At 35.9% G+C, this 20733-nt stretch overlaps 1 protein-coding gene across 6 annotated transcripts in view; it reads right to left on the reverse strand.

Annotated features, from left to right (window-relative positions):
* Window positions 1–20733, reverse strand: part of MON2 (MON2 homolog, regulator of endosome-to-Golgi trafficking) — a 67909-nt gene that overhangs the window by 20332 nt on the left and 26844 nt on the right. For 5 of the 6 annotated variants that reach the window (XR_004841309.1, XM_035889361.1, XM_035889363.1 and 2 more), the window contains exons 21-28: window positions 20458–20633; window positions 17085–17247; window positions 16257–16550; window positions 15294–15492; window positions 12755–13383; window positions 7752–7895; window positions 6801–6929; window positions 4903–5093 (exon numbers count right to left, since the gene is read on the reverse strand). Coding sequence is in view for 5 of the 6 variants with exons in the window: in XM_035889361.1 (XP_035745254.1) it covers window positions 4903–5093; window positions 6801–6929; window positions 7752–7895; window positions 12755–13383; window positions 15294–15492; window positions 16257–16550; window positions 17085–17247; window positions 20458–20633 (1925 nt within the window). In the remaining variant the exon portion in view is untranslated. Of the gene's footprint in view, window positions 1–4902; window positions 5094–6800; window positions 6930–6951; window positions 7214–7751; window positions 7896–12754; window positions 13384–15293; window positions 15493–16256; window positions 16551–17084; window positions 17248–20457; window positions 20634–20733 lie in introns of those variants that run through there. The other variant, XM_035889364.1, reaches the window with a different exon arrangement.

Below are 20733 nucleotides of genomic sequence, written 5' to 3' on the forward strand. Positions count from 1 at the left end.
TCTCACTAGAAAACAATTTTTGTGTAAATTAAGTTATGTGAAAAGTATTAATTTTTAAATGTTGTTTTGATTTATAATAAATATCAAGATTATTGAGCCTCCTCAGCTATAGCTTGCTTTAAAAAAAAAAAAAAAAAAAGCTGAAGCTTATTGCGTGGAAGCTGTTAATTCTCTATGACAGTAACATTTTCCTTTTTCATTTACCTGGCCTCTTTTGGCTATATTTGAAATTTCTTGATTTACAAAGCTGCAGAGACCATTTCTGCTGTGCTTTGTACTTTTTAAACATCAATGAGTATCTCCTCTCATTCAGCCCCACAGCTGGCTTGAAAACCTGTTCCCGTCCAAAAGACAGAGGCAAGACCATGCAGAGATTCACAGAGCTTTAATTTAAGGGTTCTATCCACAGTGACCTCTTGCCTAACCCATGCCAACTCAGTTTCACTGGTGGAAACAATATTAGGCTATCTACACACATGATTTCTAGGACCACAGTGATTACAAGAATTATGATCTAGATTAGAAAAATGTTTAAAATGTTGATTAAAAATGTAGAACAAAAGTGAAATAGTAAGAGTTTTATCTTTCTACTCTATCCTCAACCAGGTAGAAACTTGGAGAATGTGCATACAAAAATGAGACTACATGCACTGGGATATTTTAATGAACAAAGCTGATGTGGTTTAACCCCATCCAGCAACTAAGCACCACAAAGCCGCTCACTCACTCCTAAGCTAAAGGGAAAAAACAGCCAAATCTGTTATGCAGTGTTTCTAGGAGGACTAACTGCAGTAAGTCATTTCCAAGTTTTACAGAGATGCAGATATTTCATGTTTAGAACCATCCCAGCAGTGCTAAGTCAGCTCTGTAGAATAAGGGCTTGAAGAGCAGATACAAAAGGAAGATATTTACCTAGCTTTGCATGATGCCTGGACAGATAAAGCATGGAACAGGTAAACTATTAAATAGTGGAAAGTGTGGAGTATGAAAAGGCATACAGGAGTGAAGGAAGAAAAGTAAGTTTCTTTGAGATAAAACATTTCAGTTTCCTTGAAGCACAGTGCTTAGGAAAAATTACAGAATGCTGGCACAAGAAAGTAAATTTTCAGTTCTAACTGCATTCAGGTCTAACTGAATGTATCTAACTGTATTCCTCTCACAAGGGGTGACGTGTTGAATAATGGTAAAAATCCAGATAATGCAGTCATGCTGTTACTCTATCTCACCGACAGCCTCCTGGCGTGTCTCTGAATTGCATTTTCCAAATTCTTTGCGCTCCAGAACCCTTTCAGTCATGCTGGTCTTCAGCAGTGCAGCCAGATTTGTACACTTCTGCACCTGACTTAATAAACCCCCCATCCTGCATGGCATATTTGCAAGTTGGAAAGCCACGAGGGGTGACTGACACAGTCGCGGTAAGCCACAGTTATGGTTAGCAGGGTCACTAAAACCAAGTCAACTTTACAAGTCACTAGTCTAACGAAGGGCATTGGGTGCTTTCATCGTCTCATCTGTGGCTTGGTTAATTGATTTCAGTGATATAGACAAAAATCCAAGTACTATCAACAGTTTTAAAAAAACATGACTCATTGTTAATATAAATAAATTGGGGAACACACTGAAAAACAGCTTTTATACCACGTAGCTGGCCTAAAATAAAGGACCAACATGGACAGTTGGAAAGTACATTCCCATTGCCTTCTCCTATAAGCTGAAGGCTGACATACTTTGACTCAGTGATAAATTTAACTTGTTACTTTCAAAACAGTGAATAGATTCTCCCTAATTACTCTGGAATAAGACACCACTATGATTAACATATATTTTCTATTAGAGCAAAGAAAAAACAATTGAAAGAACACAGTAGATTTGAAAATTCTGAATTCAATTTACTTAGAAATGGAACAACCACAAATGTAAGAGACTGACTATACTGGAATTACAATCCATGAAAAGACACAATTTAGAAAATCCTAACACAAAAGGGACAGGTTTGCCCTATTTGCCAAAGCTAGTTCCATAGCATCTTCCACAGAAGGACTTAACCAAAGGAAATCAGAAGATAATTACCTCAATGTGGAGAACTTCCACAGCTATCTCTAGAGCCCTCCTTGCATCAAAGTGAGAGAGGCACGCTTCAGGAGCATTGTGGGGAATAGGAGGAAGAGGATGAAGAAAAGTAGAAATGACTGCTATTACTAATTGTCCTTACTACTGGCATGAGGCAGATGTCCTCCCTTCTTAGCTTTAATTTTTTTTCAGGACCGCAAGGCTCAGGCTGATAGAGGGAACAGAAAAGCCATCTATCCTAAAGCTACTAAGGGACAGGGCTCTAACAGTAAGTAAGAGAACCATGCACTTGGGAAGACAAACTGCTATTTAGAAAAAGATGGACAACAAGGGGCAAAAAAACCCCAACCCCAAACCAGACATTCAACAACCATATAAGCAAAAATCATCTACTCATAACAAGCCAGGAAAGAGTAATGATAATGGCAATTAATTATAATAACAGGCCAAATTATCCTGCTGTAGCCATATGGTTCTATAAACCAGCAGCCTATTTTTAATATTTTAAATTCTTTTAAACCTTAAAGCTTCTAAGTGAGAGAACAGAAAAGTGTCATATAGCTTTTCTGAGAACATCTTTAATTCTGATGAAAATGCTGATTCCTAAACCACATTTTGTATGCAAAATTATAGCATACACTCTGGTCTCTAAAGAGGCAAAACCAGACTTAAGTGAAGACAGACAAGTTTTAGGGCATCATAAATATTCACAGAAGTACTATTTTTCCTTTACCTCCAGAGAATATTCGCCTGTGTATGACAGCTGGCAAAAGCTATTAGAATTAATGCCAACAGTGATTGTTTCTAGCAAGCCCCATGTTAAAACGTAGTTTCTACAGTGGAACAACTTTCAAAAAAAGTATAAATCACATGCTGTAAATTAATAAAACCAGGTAACATACTTGGCCAAAAAGGTCATGCAGATGATAGTGGATTATCTTGAATTACACTGAAGATCTGTGATGATCTTACTTCCCTGGATTTATGAATTATTAATACCGAAAAACTGTAGCAGTGCCAGTCCGGGTCAGCTAATAACATGCAAAATAGATATGTTTCATCTGTCTTGCAGATATTTAGGAATAACTCATTCACAGCAAATAGTAGTACATATTCCCAATGTAACTTCTAAGTGAACATACACTCTTCTACAATGACCTGACAAACCTTCATTTTGATTTTCTAAACCCAACAATGATATTGATTATTGGGTGTTAGCTGATCTGGACTGCCTGTCTCAGAATGGAAGCAGGACTACTAACCACAGCTGAAAACAAAACCAAACAAGACACTGCAAAGATTTTTTTAAATTAAAGAAACAGTGAAGCATCAAAACAAAAACTTGGATAATGAAAGTGCCTTTTATGTAGTCTTGATGAGCTTTTTTATTTTAAGGTCCTATTTAGTAGTATTTCTTTGAAGTAAATGCAAAAACAAAAGAAAGGTTTTTCATTCAATTGTCACGTAAACCTATTGATGAAATTCCAAAACCATTCATTATTACAAACATTTTCAGTAACGGATGTGTCTCTAAAATTAAGTTTCATTGGTATTTATTTTTGGACTGTTTTGGGCAAGCTGCTATTTATTCATCATTAGTAAATACAGCTGTGTTTGGTTGCCGATTTTTCTGTGTTTGAAAACTATACACATACAAATGCATGGCATATTAGTGTTAGGTACAGAAGAACCCTACCGTTTTCTATTAAAAAGTAGGATTAATTTGTTACTGAAATCAGCATATACACAGAAAATCAGGGAATTAAATTTTTCATATTCCGCATTGTCCTTTAATCTGAGACACTATTAGATATACCTAAACTACTCCTAAAAGATGCTTACGCACAGATTTTCAGAGAAGATGGAAATTCAATACCACTCCTAAGCAATCTCCTACAATACCTAACCTTCCTTACAGTAAAAGGTTTCCTTAATGTCTAACACAGATAATCTTTGCTGTACTGAAATCCATTTCTACCCATTCTCAAGGGACAATAAAAATTCTTCTCTGGAGCAATCTTTCAACATATTCTGAAGACTCATTATGTCTTCCTAATGATACATTCTTTGGGTTGAACAAACTAAAAAATCAGATTGTCTAAGTCTCTTATCATTATTATTTTTCACTTCTGGACTTTCTCAACATGCCCACATCTACAGTGTTCCATTCTTGAGAGATTATGCACGCACTTATACATCTACCTGTCTGTATAGTTATAAATCTGACTGTCTAGCTACACTTTCATGAAGTATTATAATAATTAACCACACTTTATTTAAGGTGCAATCAATTTATCTTGGGTAGAAACAAAGGCAAGATAACTGTGGGCTTCTACGCGAACAGAAATAGTTTTCAAAAACTCATAGTAAGTGGAATATTTCAAGATGGAACTCAAGAGAAATACATACAGTTAATGGTGTTCACCTTAACTAAAAAAAAAAAAATCATTGTTGCAATTCAAAGTGAAAAGAGGAACAAATTGAGTACACATCAGTAACTCTTTATCAAATCTATAGTAAAAGTCCTTGGGCGTCCATACAGAATTCCTTGGCCTGGTCAGAAAGGCTGTGCCTTGTATTCCGAGGTCAGCTGAGCTCTTTCTTGGTCTGACATTTCACCTTTTGAATGAAGTTTTTTCTACCACTTTCTAAAAGTATACTTTTTTTTTTAAGTAGACAGACTGGTTAACTTTTGTCCCTCATTCATTAAAATAATTTTCAGATATCAAATATCTCTAAAGATATTTTTACTGAACTTTACTGACACATTTGCTGAACATATTACTTACAAATATTTTCCAGTTTAAAACAAAAAAAGTAAATTGTGTTTACCTTTTAGTGAATAAAAAGTCTTCAAAAGTATTTGCTAGCTCTGGCCACATGCTGTCAAATTTTCCAGAAGATGCATGCTGCCTTGCAACAGGTAGCCCGATAGAGAGAACTTTGAGCAGAGAGGAAACAGCTAGCTTCCATGTGCTTTCAGAAGGACAGGAATATTTCAGACTAAGAGGTATTCTTAGTGTCTGCAAAATGGAAGTTAAAACAAAATTTATAGTTGCTCAGACAAATCTAAGAATATGACTGGTTTCTGCAGAAGATCTTGGCAGACACTGTCATAGCTGCTAGTGCACATCCCTACCTTTTCTGCTGGTATATGAGATGCTTGTTTAAAAAATATGATATAAAGATGATTTACCATATACCAGCTGGCTAATGCACAGGTCTGTTGCCAAGTACAAGGTTAGAAGTCAGAGTTGATCCATTACCAATTACACTATGAAATTACATAATAATTTTCTTTTTCTGTGCTGCCATCCACCATTTCTGCTAAGCCTGACAAACGGGCTTTTTCCTAACATCTAACAGATTGCAAGCAGTTTGTTATCATGAGTATATTCTGGAGAGTTTAGTCCTCTTCCTAGAAAGCTATCCCAAGTGCTTCCACAGTGAAGAAAAAAAGCTTCATTAAATTTAAACTTTTCCTAATATACAAAAGTCGAACTGTGTACATAACCACTGCAAAACACCTGCTCATTGCTGACTGTTAATCCACGTGAAGCTTAAAAGCAAGAAGAGTTAGTGAAATTTTAAGATAAAGGCTGCAATACAGCTCAAATGTATAGCAGATGAAAATATGGCAAATTTTAAGTCTTTTAGATAGAAAGCTTCAATATCTGTAAAAGAAAATCATTAATGAGTTTTAAAACATTAAGCATATGTACTATTTACATTACATGTACTCCTTTAAGCATTGTTAGTCAAACTAACTAGAACCCAATACCAAGTTATCTTGGAAAACTAACTATTTAATTTACATTTCAAATCACTAAGTTCAGGTATTACACATATGCTCCCAATGCTTTTAGTGAAGACTCTGATTTGAGGAAAGCAAAAGGAGGAAAGAGGAAAGACTCACTTCTTGCTCTTAAGAGTCAGTCAGTTGTAATTAACCCTCTATTGCCAAAAATTAAGAGAGCTAGGATCTAACCCTAGAGATAAAACAGAATATTTTCTTCTGCTGCTATTGTTCATAGGGGTCAAATTTAATTCCAATATCAACATGGGCTTTAGAGACATGAAAAATAACTTTAAAACCATTTTCATCTACTGCAGTAGATCACATTATTATCAACTGTGAACATTAAAGAAAAGTGGTGTTTATATCAGTTTCATCTACCCAATTAAAACAAGTGGAAAACAACTGCATTAACTTTGAAATACAAATATTTAATTCATAACAGATTCCAAGTAATACCACATAACTATTTTTTGGATTTACAAATGTCTATACAGGAACAACCTGGTGTCAGCCAAGTCATTACTAACAAACCTAGGTCACATACATTTTTTCCCCAGAAGACATTTACTACTACTACTATTATTTACCAAAATTATTCACTAAAATGGAAACAAGGTCCAAAAAAGTTAAGAGTTTTGCAATTTCACCTTAAAGGTATATTTGTGCACCACTAACGTTCCATAGCTACATCAATGACACACCAAGTCATTAAAAGAATATAAAAAGTAATAGCTAAAGCACACGCCCCCAGAGTACAGTCTACAAAAACTGGTCTTTGGCCTTCAATGCCATATTTACCAAGAGGCCTGCAATTTGTTTACTAAAGCTTTAAGCTTCCCAGATAGTGTTTATCAACACTAACTCAAAATAAAATTCAGGATTTTCAATGTAAGCTCATTAAATTCAAAGCATACACAGGACAAACTTTTACCTTAATAATGTTCTGAAGAACTTTCTCTGTTACCACGGCTTTGTGGCAAGCTGTCTTTTGGTATAAGTCCACGACAACTTCCAGTGATCTCTCAGCAAATGGTACATAATTCAATGCTACCCATTCCGCCTAGGAAAAGAAATTAGTGAATTACTGAACTATATGTGAAAATATATTAATTAAGGAACAGAAAACGTATGTTTTGCATTGAACTCTCAGTTTAATGCATGCAAAGTTTGCTAAGAATATGGTCCAAGCAACAAAACTGCAAATACAATGTAGTCTGACTATTAAAATGTACTCTACATTGAAGTAAAGTACATTTAAGTAGGAGAAATTTTGCAGTCTAGGCAAGACAACTACATTAGCACAATCTTTAAGGAAATTTAACTCACCGGTGCAAATAGTTGTATCTAGTGTGATTCCATTGTGTTGCAGAACAAATAGAATAAGAAGAATTAATACATACATAATGGTTACCTCTTCGATTACAGTGAATCAGATGCTCATGCTCAGTGAACAGCAGAGTACACAGATAAAAATAATTATTATGTCCCATTTCTCTACAGCACGTGCAATTCAAAAATTTGCAGCTTGAGGGAATTTTCTCCATTCAAAATTATTGTGTCTATTAAATTTGGTATCACATGTAGGACAAGTTATTTTAGATTAATTCACTGGACAAATTCAGACACATTCACTATGTCTGGTGTCCAGGCAAGACCTTTCCTAAATGGAGGAATACAAAGTATAAAAGCAAAGTAAAATTCAAAGGGAGCAAATGAAGATAACAAAAGCATGTAAAAAAAATCCTAATAAATTAACTTACTACTCAACGTACACAGCAAAGTTTTTACAGATAGAATAAATGCATCTTGCTGAACAACCTATATCTGAAGCTGAATTGGGTTCACAAACCAAGTGAAACAAGTGAGATTTCTAATTAATTACCTGATTATACTTTGCATTTGCAATGTGCTTTGTTTCCAGCTGTCCATACTGTGGAGGCTTGCAGGAAAATTCTACAAAGGCCAACAGCTGGTCGAAGATTGCAGGATACATTATCTGCATACTTTCTGAGCCCACACATATAGCCTATAACAAAAGGAAATGCAAAGGCTTAATATGTATCTTGAGATTCCACATTCAAAAATCAGCATCAGTTCAAGGAGCTCCTACAGAAAAATTCCCATATAAGACTATCCAAGAGTCATGCTGTATAAAAAATAGTGTATAGTTCTAATAGTTAAAGGAAAGTAATTTCTGTTATTTTATTAAATTGAGTTGCAAGATACCTTGGGCATATATAGTTTAGTAAATACAGCTATCTTGTTTCATCCAATAAAAGATATCTTTTCTTCACAAACTCTGCTTTGACATGGCAGCAAACTATAAGTCTTATATAAAGTCTTGTCTGTTGATCTCAGCCACATCTTCTTAAAGTTCTACCTCAAGGAACATATACATCTTAGAAGTAATTCATACAGTATTTTCATAAGTAGATAAAATCGTGTCTTAGAGAAAGCAACATAAATAAAATGAGAATGGTATGATTTTGGTATAGCTGAAACTCATAATCTTGCTTTAAAATGGAAAACATTTCAGGAAGGGTGTACTTAACAAGATGTCAATGAAATATCATGTTGTCATAGGCTAATGATTTCCTGTTGCAATATAAAACCCAAGGCAATCTTAGAGCATTTATTTTCAAAGCCAGATACAATAATTCTATGAAGTTACCCCAATTATTTTCTGTCGTTTTAAATGTCTTGCTTCTCCTCCCAAAGTCTCTCCTCTCAACATGTCAAGAAACAGTCTATTTATTGCTCCACAAGAAGACCTTGTACTTGTACTGTCATTTTTCTCTGCAGAGAAATCAAACCCCCTTTTCATTAACCACAGATCCATGACGAGTTGTGGCTGAACTCACTCAAGGTGCCAACAGCTCTGAAGCTATTTGAGTGCAGCCTCCATGCTGGGTCATGAGCTGTGGCAGTCGATGGGCTAGCCAATATCCTGAGTCCCCAGCCACACAAGGGAGCAAGCCAACAGGGGCTACAGGCACTGCCACCACTAGATCACCCGAAGACCTAGCTGTACCTTCAGGCAATCTACAACCTGCAGCAGAGCACTCCATGAATCATCAGTGGCCTCTCCCTTTTCCTCAGCTTCCTGCAATTCAAAATGCATGTCTAATGCTCAAAAAGCTTCATCAACATTACGAATATAATGCAGCACCCCTTCCAAAAAGCCATACTCCTATACTGGTGCTCAAGTTCAAGACTGTACTGAACTCTGAAAAAGATGCTTTGATGCTAGATACTCACCTGTGTGGCAGAAGACTAAAAGGTTAATTGCTGATCTAAAAGTATTCAACACCATGTAAAACAATTTCAGCTGATATGCTGCTGCACCAAAGTCACTGCACTAAATTTTAATGCAAGATTGCACACCTATTAGAAAAGGTATAAAAAATTATTTTGTGTACCAATGCATGGATTAGAAAGGAAAAGAGAGCATCCACAAACCCCTGGATAACTTTTGTATAGATGCAACTTACTTGCACGGGTGCAACTTACATCACCCACAGAAGACCCTCTTAACATCTGTAATGTGAAAACTTCAAAATACATTTGCCATTCACTCCACATTGATAGATTTTTATTATCATCATTATTATTGATTTCAGAATCAGGGGAAAATAATTTCAGATGCTACTTTTTCTGTGCTGGTGAACAAAAGCAATAACTACTTCCTATTTGAAGTTTGTGCATGAGCAGCTTCTTATTCTTTGTATTTTATGAAACTCTAGTAAAATTTTTATTTTACAAATAGAAGTATTTTCTATCCAGTCTACTGGGATATTTCCAAGTTGAAAAATTATCCACATAATATTTAAAAAAAGAAGGATTAGGTCACTTCATTTTGAAAATTCACCTAACTAAAATTGCTTTTCAAATAGGTTTATGCTTCTGACTGACAGCAAGTAACTTTTATTTAAGTGTATGAAAAACTCAAAAATAGCCTAGCAAAGTGTGTGATGAAGGACGTTGAAAGTATCTTTAAGAGCTGCTTATAAAACAAGGTGGCACTTACTGCATTAAGTGCACTTACTCACATACTTAAGTAGAGACACACATATAAATCAAAAAGTAATGGTCATGCAACAACAAACCACAAACAAACCCTAAAATAAAATACTCTGCAGATCACTGTTTGTTGTAAAAATTGACACAGTACTTTAGTTTCACAAATTTATGCTTTAAATCATTCTGGTGCTAACTTTCACATTTTTTTAAAAGTTCAGATTTAGCTAACAACTCTCAGTGCAACTATAGTCAGTCACGGACTCCTGTTTTTTCTACAGCTCTCTGTAGCTAATTCTCTACCATGTCTGCCAGTGTATGTAAATCTAGCCTTGAGTTTACCACACTCACAGCTCAAGAGGTTTGCGTCCACACTGCCTGCAGAGGCAGAATTGAAATGTATCTGATCCCGAGTATGTCTCTGTGTTCCTCTGTCTGAGGCTGGACCACTGTAGAGTTGACCCAGAGTCAATGTAGGAAGGCCGTGAAAAAAATAAGAGAATTTGGGCTTGCATACAAACTTTACCTGAGCTACAGTGATGCAGCAGGCACTTATACTACAGCAGTGAAAGACCGGAAAACAAGTTTTAATGAGGAATAAAAAGAAACCTAACAACAAAACAAAGAGTGTAAAATGGGCTCAACACATGGAAGTCTGAAAGGAGAACCAAGGTTCCCTTCTAGTCCTATGTTCTTGAGTTGAGTTGCAATGTCCTTTGCTAGTGCCATCACATCATAAAATCTCTTTATTAAACCAGTCAGGGTCTCAGTCTTAAAAATGTCAGGGTTTTTTCATGCTATTCCAATGACAAGGTTGTTCCAGAACTTCTAAGAAAATCAGAACTGACCCTAATGTTCCTGTATCAGCAAAGAAAAAAACTTAACCTGATGCCGCAATGCAAACAATGTAAGAAACAGTTTGTTTAAAAGAAGGTGGCAGGTATTTACATACTCTTTCACTAACTTCTGTGTGTACTCCTGAGAGTATTAATTAATTTCAAAAGAGGAAGAAGATACTGTGGCCTCCAGCAAAACCATCCGATGGGTGGCCTTTGCTCCGCAGCAGCACTGCCTGGCTGCCTTACCATGTGAATTGTGGTGTGTTACATAGCCAAGGGTAGCGATCATGCGATTTCACAAAACTCACTATGTCCAAATATACTTTTTTTTTTTAGTGACTTCAGTGCCATTCTGTTAGTAATATAACTAGAGATGGGGTGGAAGGTACTGTATAAATTGAGGTACCTAAGACTTCCCATGTAAGTCTGTATTTGCAAAGCTTGTAACTGCCATGCTAACCATTTCGACTGGGAGAGGGGAAAGGGGGATGTCTCTGTTTCTCATGGAGAGTTACTGCTTTTGTAATTTTTTAAGAAAATTTCAGCTAAAACAGATTAACATCTTGACAAGAACAAGAGTATAAAAATAATTTCAGTTTTTCCTCATGTTAAAAACTCTGGTAACCCCTTCTTTGAAAAGTGCTAATGCCTGCAGCCTTTGGGAGCTAACAACATCTGGATAAGGAGACCGGCAAAGAAACAGAAAAATGTGAGACACAAATATATGGAGTGATTAAGTGGGGAAAACAGGACTTGGGCAGGGCTGAGCTGCTGGAAAGGCAAGTGTACAAAAGGGTCAAGCCTGACTGGAAAAGGATGAAAATTTAGTGGATGTGATTGGTGTTAAAACGTCATGTTATTTCTATCCCCACATACAAACTGAGATTTAATACCGACTTCTAATCTTACACCTCTGTTCTCAAAATACATTCATGAATATTTTTTAAGCTCATAAACTAAAGGAATGACTGCAACATAATGATTCTGCCTTGTATAGGGTGTAAATAAGTATGATAAGTTAACCCAACCCACACTAAGCAAAAAGAAAACAAGATGTTGAATTGCTGATCATTAAGCAGACACCATGTGTTCTATGAGCTAAATGGGGTAGGATCCTGCCTGAGAGGGGGAAGAATAAAAAAAAAAGAAAAAAAAAAAAAAAAGGTATGACCACATAGTTAAGCAAAGTAGTCATAGCATGAAAGCCCAAAGGGAATGAGGTCAGGTCACATGGATAGTTTTCGTTCTGGCATTTCCCAAGCAGGTTTTTTGGGGGGTTTGAAGGTTTGGGTTTTTTTAAAGCAGTGCTTAACATAAATGCACATTCTCATTCATTATCAACTTTGCTTCTTTTAAATAAATAAGTTTTCTGAATGAGCAATATATTTTTCAAGGAGATGATTTACAACTCCAGAAAGAAAGAAGCAATACCTTTTTTCTTTTTCTAACTATCCAGAAAAAGGGCACCCTAATTTGTTGTTTACAGATTCACTTGCATGAAGGGTGCCCTTTAAGGATGAGTTCTATAGTAAGAATTTCTTAAGCAGAGATGCAACATTTTCCATAAACGACTGATTAACAAGAGACAAGAAGGTAGGTCATCTGCCAGAGGCCTTTTTATATTTTATATTTTGCATGAAGTCAAAGTTCTTATGATCACTATTCTTCTGGACTTTTTTTATGGCAGTACCTGGGCAACATAAGGAATACTGTTTGGGGGACTATTCCCCCCCAACTCTGTGTACAGACCCTCATAATAGTACAATACTGTAATATTAGACAAGTAAATGGCTACAAACACAGCACCGCACTTAAGGTATTTCTGCAATCAAACAAAAGTGCATTTCATAAAGATTACACCATTCCTTTCAATGTAGAGTACCTGGGTTGCACCTGATTGTTCTAATACAGTACACTGTGCAATTATAAATAATTTAAAAATTCATGTTTATGTCACCACACTATAGTTCTGAGAATTGAGACACAATGTAGTTTACCTTTCACCACGCATTTGAAGTCACATTATTACCTTTTGCAAAACATCTAAAGCTGTAAGCACTGCTTCCTGCAAACTTGTCAAAACTGCTTCAGTGTAAGATGGGAGGATGAAAGGGGACGCATCAGAACTGATTGGAACCGAAACAGCACCGTGCAAAATGACACCCAGCTTTTGGAGATCATCCATGCTGAAACCAGTTTTGATGTGTTGGTAAAGAGCCGGGAATATTTGAATTAAAGCTGTAAGAAAAGGCTGGCTGGGAATGAAAGTCAATTTATCACAAGTAATTGGAGGCCTTGTACTTTCTGAACCAATCCTATACCAGCTGCTCCAGGCTGCCCACCAAAGATTCAAATCTTCAATCTCATCTGTTATTACAGGTGGTTCAGATCCATTGTATCTTCCTATTCTTTCTCCTATGGAGTCAGTTCTCATGAATGATCTGCCAAGACTAGTGGCAGTTGTTGTCCCTACCACCACAGGTACAGAAACATTGATAGCAGGTGGTGTGTCAGGCTTCTCTGAGTCTCGGACAGGAGAAACAATTTGTAAGATCTCCTGGAAGCTTTTCAGAGCAGCCAAGGAAACTTCATTATTTTTGCTGAGTGCTGCTGATTGGATGTGATCAAGAAGAACGTCCCAGGCTTGGGAAAAGTCTCCTATTTAAAAAAAGAAAGAGGGAAAAGAAATCAGCTTGGAAGTGGCTTTCTTTTCCCCTTCCCACCCACCCTCTCTCTAAAAGGCGGTTCATGTACTTGTACATGTACATGCTAATACAGAGAAATTTCAGGAGGTTAGGTGATGGCTTGAATGACTTTCAGAATATATCAGTTCAGCCATAACCAGAAAGAACAAATGTGACCAGAGAAACTCACAAATATGAAGAATGAAACAATATATCAATGTTTATGTCAAATTTGCTGGTGAAAAAATCACATACCACATCCCATACTAGAAAAATAAGTTTTCTTTATTCAGGACAGTGAAACAGATTTGTTCTTATAGATACCAGATGCCTGTTGATTTCAAAAAGTGTTAAGCACATATGAGGAATTAAGGGTCATATATATAGAATATGTACATATAGAGAGTATGTATGTATATAGAATATATATATAATCTATATGCACATTTATAAAGAATTTATTTTAAAATACTCCCGATAATTGTACTGTGGAGAAAGATTTCCTCTTTGGAGTTTGAGTTTTTTATTAGATTTAGCATTAACCTTTAATTTTCTATGTTATTAATTACTAGGTTTGAATAATTAAAATAGCCCTGCAATGTTTTTATTTTTTATTCAGTTTTAACTCAAGTTTAATATAGTTTAAAATCTACTAAGTTTCTGCAAATGACCAATACTGTTGATAGCTAGTTATATGTTGATATCTGTATCACAAATAACCAAAATGAAATAAACTACAACTTATTTCTAGTTATATATATATTAATTGCATACTACGGGATGGTGAAGGTATATTAATATAATGGGGAATTTTTTTTGCAAGCTATACATTCTTTATACCACATTTTTACTTTTGAAAGTAATGTATTTACATAATTCTAGTTACCCAAACTAGAAATGAAAACTGTTTTGAAATGGTATCAGAATATCTCTGTTTAGAAGCCTAAACAGAAACATTTTTTCTGTACAAAACAGGCATGAATGCTGAACTATATTATCTAGTTCAGTACATTTACATTGTTCCATTGTACATAGTAATATTTTATATTTTACAATAGCTAAGTAAATGGCCTGATGTTTAATTTCTACAAGAATGCAAAAAAGAAATAAGGAAAAATCAGAGCCTGAGAAAAAGGAAGAGAAAGAAATAGATACTAACAAGTTATAGAAGAAAAATAAAAAACTTCAAAATGGGAAAGGTAAGATTTTAAGGAAGAAGGAAGAAAGGCGAACTCACTTCAGTTAGCTGCATTAGGGACAACAGTAAAGTAACTCAGACTGACATCTCTGTACAAGACAAACAGTGGAGGAGTACCATGAGGGGAGAAAAATAATCACTTGTAATAGTGGGTAATCTCAACATCTTTCACATCATAAAAACTCCAATCTTTTCATTCATTAAAAAATTCCCTTTCTTCTTCTCTAAGCTATATCCTTCACTGACTCTGCAAGCGAGGTCTCTTTACATGGTAAGAGCACTGTTAAACTTGACACACTGATGCCATGGAAGAGTTGTAGGCAAGTGTTGCATAACCTCAGAAAGACAAGATGAAAAATATGTTCTGACAACCAAAAGAACAAAAAAATTATTATTGTTTTCAGGCTACTATAAATTAAAGCTATTTGGCACCCAGAATTGTGACTAATGAGATTTAATCTCAAGTACTGTGATACAGAAGATGAAATTGGTACTTACAATTTTTGGCTCTAAGGAGAATGAATTAAAAACTCTTTGTAATTTTCATTACATTTGAGGTGAGACACAACAGAACACACTTTTAAGCTAACATTAAGATTCTTGCCCAGTACTGAACTGAAAAAAATATACAAAAGCGGAAAAGTTTATTACTGTATCTTTCAATAACTCTAAACCATACATTTTACCTAAAGGCTGCAGTAAGTATCTCCTGGTGTTAAATATTCTTGCAACTCCAGCCAGTGTTAATACCCACGTCTCAGCCCACTGTTTCTCAGCTGTATCCCTTGAATGATGGATGAGAATGTTGCCTCCCCCTGATTCAATCTTCTCTTTGTCAGCTGTGGTAGAAGATTCTCGAACCCTATCCAACAGGTGAAATAAAACCTGTAATAGTCAGAAAAAGAGGAAAAAAAGCACCTTTTCAAATACCATAGTTGTATTCATGGAAAAACAACAAAAAATAGTATTTTTTCCATTTTCTTTTCTGTCATTGTGTCACCTTGAGAATTCCCTTATTCTAAACAGTCTCTGCAACAGCTGAGAGTAAGAATCAGCCAACTGCTGTTCACTTGAGAAGGGTTAGAAACAGCATGATCAAAACCACTGAGAACAGTGTTGGCACTAACAGAAGGCTAAAACCGATGGATCTCAGATACCTCACAGGTACAACAGGCAACAGATTCAACTACAGCCTGACTTTTTCCATAAGGCACAAACAGGATGACTGTGACCTAGAACAGGGCATTTGACAGATCTTCTCAAATCAGAGAGCCAAAACAGAGCACAAAGTAAAGCTCAATCTAATATCGGATCAATCCAGTCACAGGACCCTCAAATGTCACCATATTTTCACACAAAGAAGTCATTCATCTTCATAGAAGGGAGCAGCCTTTTATTACAACTCCTGAGTAAGAAAGAAATGGTGAAGATACAAAAATTACATTTCAGAAGAGGCTTTAAGGGCCAGAGAAAATAAAGCATGAAAAGAAAACCCAAACCCAAAAAGATGATATCAGACTTCTGCCACCATATCTTATCTTTAAAAAGCCTTAATAAACTAGTTAACTGATATTAAAATAGCATGTCAGTGTTTACCAGAACGTGAATGCAATTTAAAAAAATCTTCAGGGGAAGTTTACACATCGTACCTTCCATATTACTGTGTGCCACGTTGAATGTTGCAATAAAGTTCCATGAGCACCAATAGTAGAAAACAATGTCTGCCCAGCACTCTTTCTAACTGCAGGTCGGGGATCCACACACAGTTCTCCAAGTTTGGCATATAGGCATAACCAAAGACAGTCAAATGGTGGTGCAGGATGAAAAGGTCTATTCAGCATCACCCCCTTTTCTTCTGCCTGTTTCTGCAACACTGCTTCTTCTTTGTTAAGCTCCTTCTCAATTATTTCACCTCTTTGGAAAAAATAATCTGAAATATTCCACTAGAAAATAAATAAGACATACACTGTTGTACAATACAAATATTATAATGCTCTTAATGATCATGAAATATATAAAAAAAAAGTTTTGACATTAAAAGTATTTAGCAAAGCACATCAAGAAAACACTCGTGGAAGAAGATCAGCACATAAATACTGCAAGGTGCACAAAGTATTTTTCTTAGCCTCAGCTTTTAGGCCCCAGTTCTGCATGAAGTACTAGAAAGGGAAACAATGTATTAAAAATAAGATACTGATGAACATGGTTACAACACAATACTATTTCTTTACCTAACCCTGGAGTCATGCAGATTAAAGATAAATTGTGCTCACTCAATTTACCTATGTTTCCAAATGACAGCATGGGAATTCACTAAGAACTCAAAAAATAGGTTTTGGCTTTCATTTGTAGAGCTGACTACAGATTAACTTTCATTACAAAAAAAAAAAAAAAAAAACCCAGCCCAGAAAACAGGAAAAAAAGAGAAGAAAATGAAAGCCAGAAGCAGCATCAGTATAGGTTAATATAAAACTCACCAACAAACCAATGGAAGTTAAGCTAATATTTAGCTCTTGATTGTGAAGTCCAAAGCTTCCTGCAACTTCAACAACTATCTGTAGACAAGTACATGGCATTGTTGGAAGAAAGTCTGTCACAACCAACTGAAGACACTGGAATGCAGTCCGTATTAAGGACTCTCTTAAAAAAACAAAACAAAAAACAAAACACACACACACACTCATTTCAAATTTCTTCAAGAGCACAGGAATGTTTTGAATACAATACCTCAGCAGATAGCATTAGCAAAAAAAAGAAAAAACATTTAATGTTTTTGAGATGAATTTACAACATTTAAAATGTTTCAACTAGAGGGTTTTTTGAGATACAACGTTAAGTTGAAGCTTCAAATTCAATGAAGTATTTTAGTCCGTGTTAACTAGCTAGTGAAGTTGAAGTTTAGACTCTCCAGCGGTTCACAGCTAGTTTTATATAGTAAAGTTCACTTCTCTGTTCTATAGTTCTAGGACTTCTTAGTTCAAATGTGACAGCTAAAACATTCTAAAAAAGACACAATTGACAAAACAAAGCTTAAGTTTGAGCATGATAATCTTCCAAAGAGTAAGAACAATTTTGTGTATCAACAGTTACAAATTACTTAAAGTATGTCAAACAAGTGGGCAAAATGTATTTTTTTTTATTAGGGAAGATGCATGCTAATATAATGGTAGTCTTACTCACTTCATTACTATATTCTGTTAGATAAAAGCTTTTCAAAATATCTGCCATTAAATAGAGCTTTAATAAATACTGTGCCTTCAGAATTAAATTCTGAATACAAATATAAAATAAAAATGTAGTATGGAATGGAAGCAGCAAGGTCATCAATAACTAAAACCTTGTTTAGTGAGAGACAAAATGAAGGAATCAAAAGGAGGGGTGGAGTGTAGATAACAGAAAATAGGGAAGCTGCATTTAAATTTCACTATAGTTTTTTTAATACTTAATGTTGAATATGCAAAAGAAAAAATTCCCAAGGTTTGTAATACAGAAACTTAGTGTCCTTCAGAATATGTATCTCCCAGGAAAAAAAATCAGAATACAGATACGTCAGTTACATATTTCAGAATTGTAGATAAAATAATATATTTTTTTCAATTAATTCAAAATGGAAATCATAGGTGGGCCATTTCCACTGTATCGTAACAGCCAACATGATATGGAAGTCAGAGGAATGCACAAGAAACTTCACATGGACAATAATGGTATAACTAACAATTCTCTAATATGATGCACACTGCAGAGAGGCATACCACATAAGATCAGAGGATTTATCATGGCTATACTCATGGAGGAAATGCTCACACACTGCTTTCCCCCATATTTGTTACAGGAGTCTATAAAGTGAAACACACCTAAAACTGCTGCAGCACTGTCTCCACTACAAAGTTCCCGAGGTACATGACCTTTAAGGAGCCTAAGAGAAAAGGGAAGCAGGCAGGAAATGCAAGTATAGTTACACTCTCATTTTGAAGAGCTGAGGTAATGGGAAAGTAACCTATCTTTCTAATCTTCAAATGTGAGGCCACCAGAACAAATTCAAAACAGTTCATTTCCCAGTTTATGTCCCACACTACTATGTGTTTGGAGAAAGGTTTCAAAGTCCTTCAAGCAAGTGGCAACAGCAGTACAGCTCTTCAAAATGTAAAACTGTCTTTAATGTTATAGGTGGCCACCAAAAAGGTAAACATAAATGCAAGAAACTTAAGCGTAGCTTGAGAACTTAAGAACATATAGGGCTTTATCTATCTTTAAAATAAACAAGGGCATCCCATTGAAAAATTCATCAGTCTTCCTTCTGTTTGGCAGGCTAGTACTGTGCAACCAAGAAGTGACCGAAGTATCACTGGCTCTCAAAATAGCATCTTCTGTATTTATAGCAGTCTGGCAAGAAGTTCTCCTGGAAGGTAAATGAATTTCTGTCCTGGAATCCTGGACGTTCACTGACCACAGGGAAGACACTTGTGAAGAAAGTCTCATGGTCACTAAGTTTATATTTAAAGTATGATAATAGCGCCCGCATCTTGTGCTCACAGCTGTAAGTGAGGCAAGAAATTCTGTTGTTTCCCAAGGAAAAGGAGGTTTACTTCATTTTTTTTTCCTACCGTAGTTGATATGGTGTGCTACGTAGCAAACAGTGCTACGTAGTTGAAACAAAGTAAATTATTCTGTATGCTTTGTAGAAGAAGACTACGCTGTAACACAAGATCTTAGTAACATCTTGAGGTATCCACTAGTGAGGTATGGGTTTGCAATGTAAAAGGATTTGAAGACTGTCTTGAGAAGGAATCTGTGTTGGTTCTCATCCATCAACAACTACAGTGAAAATCAAATGCATGTAGGAACCACAGAGCACATTGCACCAAGTGCGGAAACAGCAGGTACCAAAGGAAGCATTGTTACCAAAAAGAGGATGCTCACAACCAAGAATGCCAATATCCTTGAGGATTTTGGTGAACACTACTCCCAGAGCAAGCAATACTGGTACAAGAACAAGCATTTTAAGGGGCTTTAGGAGGTCTCCATATGGCCAGAAGACAGAAGCTACGGTAGGGCAAAAGGAGAGAGATGCCAAGGTAAAGTCTTCTGATACCAGAGTTATTTGCTGACCTGTCCTGGTGCTAGTCTTGACCATCATCAAAGAAGGAATAATATGGTCTAAGTGTGTGGGTATAGTTCTTGGTGTTTACAGTTCCAGGGCCATGTTCATCTCACTGCTCATTTAAAACAAACTCCTTACAACTTCACCTCTCACTTTCCCTTGTGGGCAAAAGGACCAGTCCAGTAACAGTCCCCCTCTGTTGGCAACCGTCAGCTGTGTTAGTCAGTCAAGGGGTTCACCCACAGCAAGTAAATAATCTTCCACCCTTGTGCTACCAGCAGCCATTTAGGGAGGAAGGCTTCAACAAAAAGAGAGAGAGCATTCAGAAGATGACACACGCTAGAGACTACACAAAGATTTAAGAAGAAAAAGAAACAACAGAGGAACCATTAGCAAGAGCTAAGTCATACAGAATTATCTGCAAGCACCAGAGATGTGTCCAGCAGATGGTTAAGATCAAATGAATTGGCACAAGGAGTACTCCTCAGTGTATAGTGCATGCTGACCACAGTAAAGTGTAGAGTGGAACAATACTCTGGTCTTCTGAAAGATTAATTCAGTAAAATGAAAGTGTACTAAAGGAAAAACTAGTAACTGTATTTTTGTTGAGTAAAATTGTTCAAAGGCTAAAACTGACAATGAAAATCACGGTTACTATTGGAGTGGTTATTAAAGTAAGAAAATAAAAACAGAGTTCTTTCTATTGTTCTTATCTTACATGATTTTAAAGTTTTCTTTCCACCACTTACCCCTGATCACTTCGGATTGCTCCCATGACTCCAAGCACCAATGGCCAACCAGGTCCTAAGCTGTCACCCTGACTTTGCAAAATCTGTAGCACACACTCCAACTGTTTGATCCTGATATCAGGATGACTTATGCTTGACAATTCCTTTAGTGGATTCAATAAAAGCAACTGCAGTCTCTAAAAGTAAACAATAAAGCATATTAAGGATGCTAAAATTTCACTGATCTTTAATTATTTTTATGTATAAGTGAAAACATACAGTACCAATTGAAGATTC

Source organism: Egretta garzetta, unplaced genomic scaffold (assembly GCF_000687185.1).
Source record: "Egretta garzetta isolate BGI_Z169 unplaced genomic scaffold, ASM68718v1 scaffold502, whole genome shotgun sequence".
Classification (NCBI taxonomy): domain Eukaryota; kingdom Metazoa; phylum Chordata; class Aves; order Pelecaniformes; family Ardeidae; genus Egretta; species Egretta garzetta.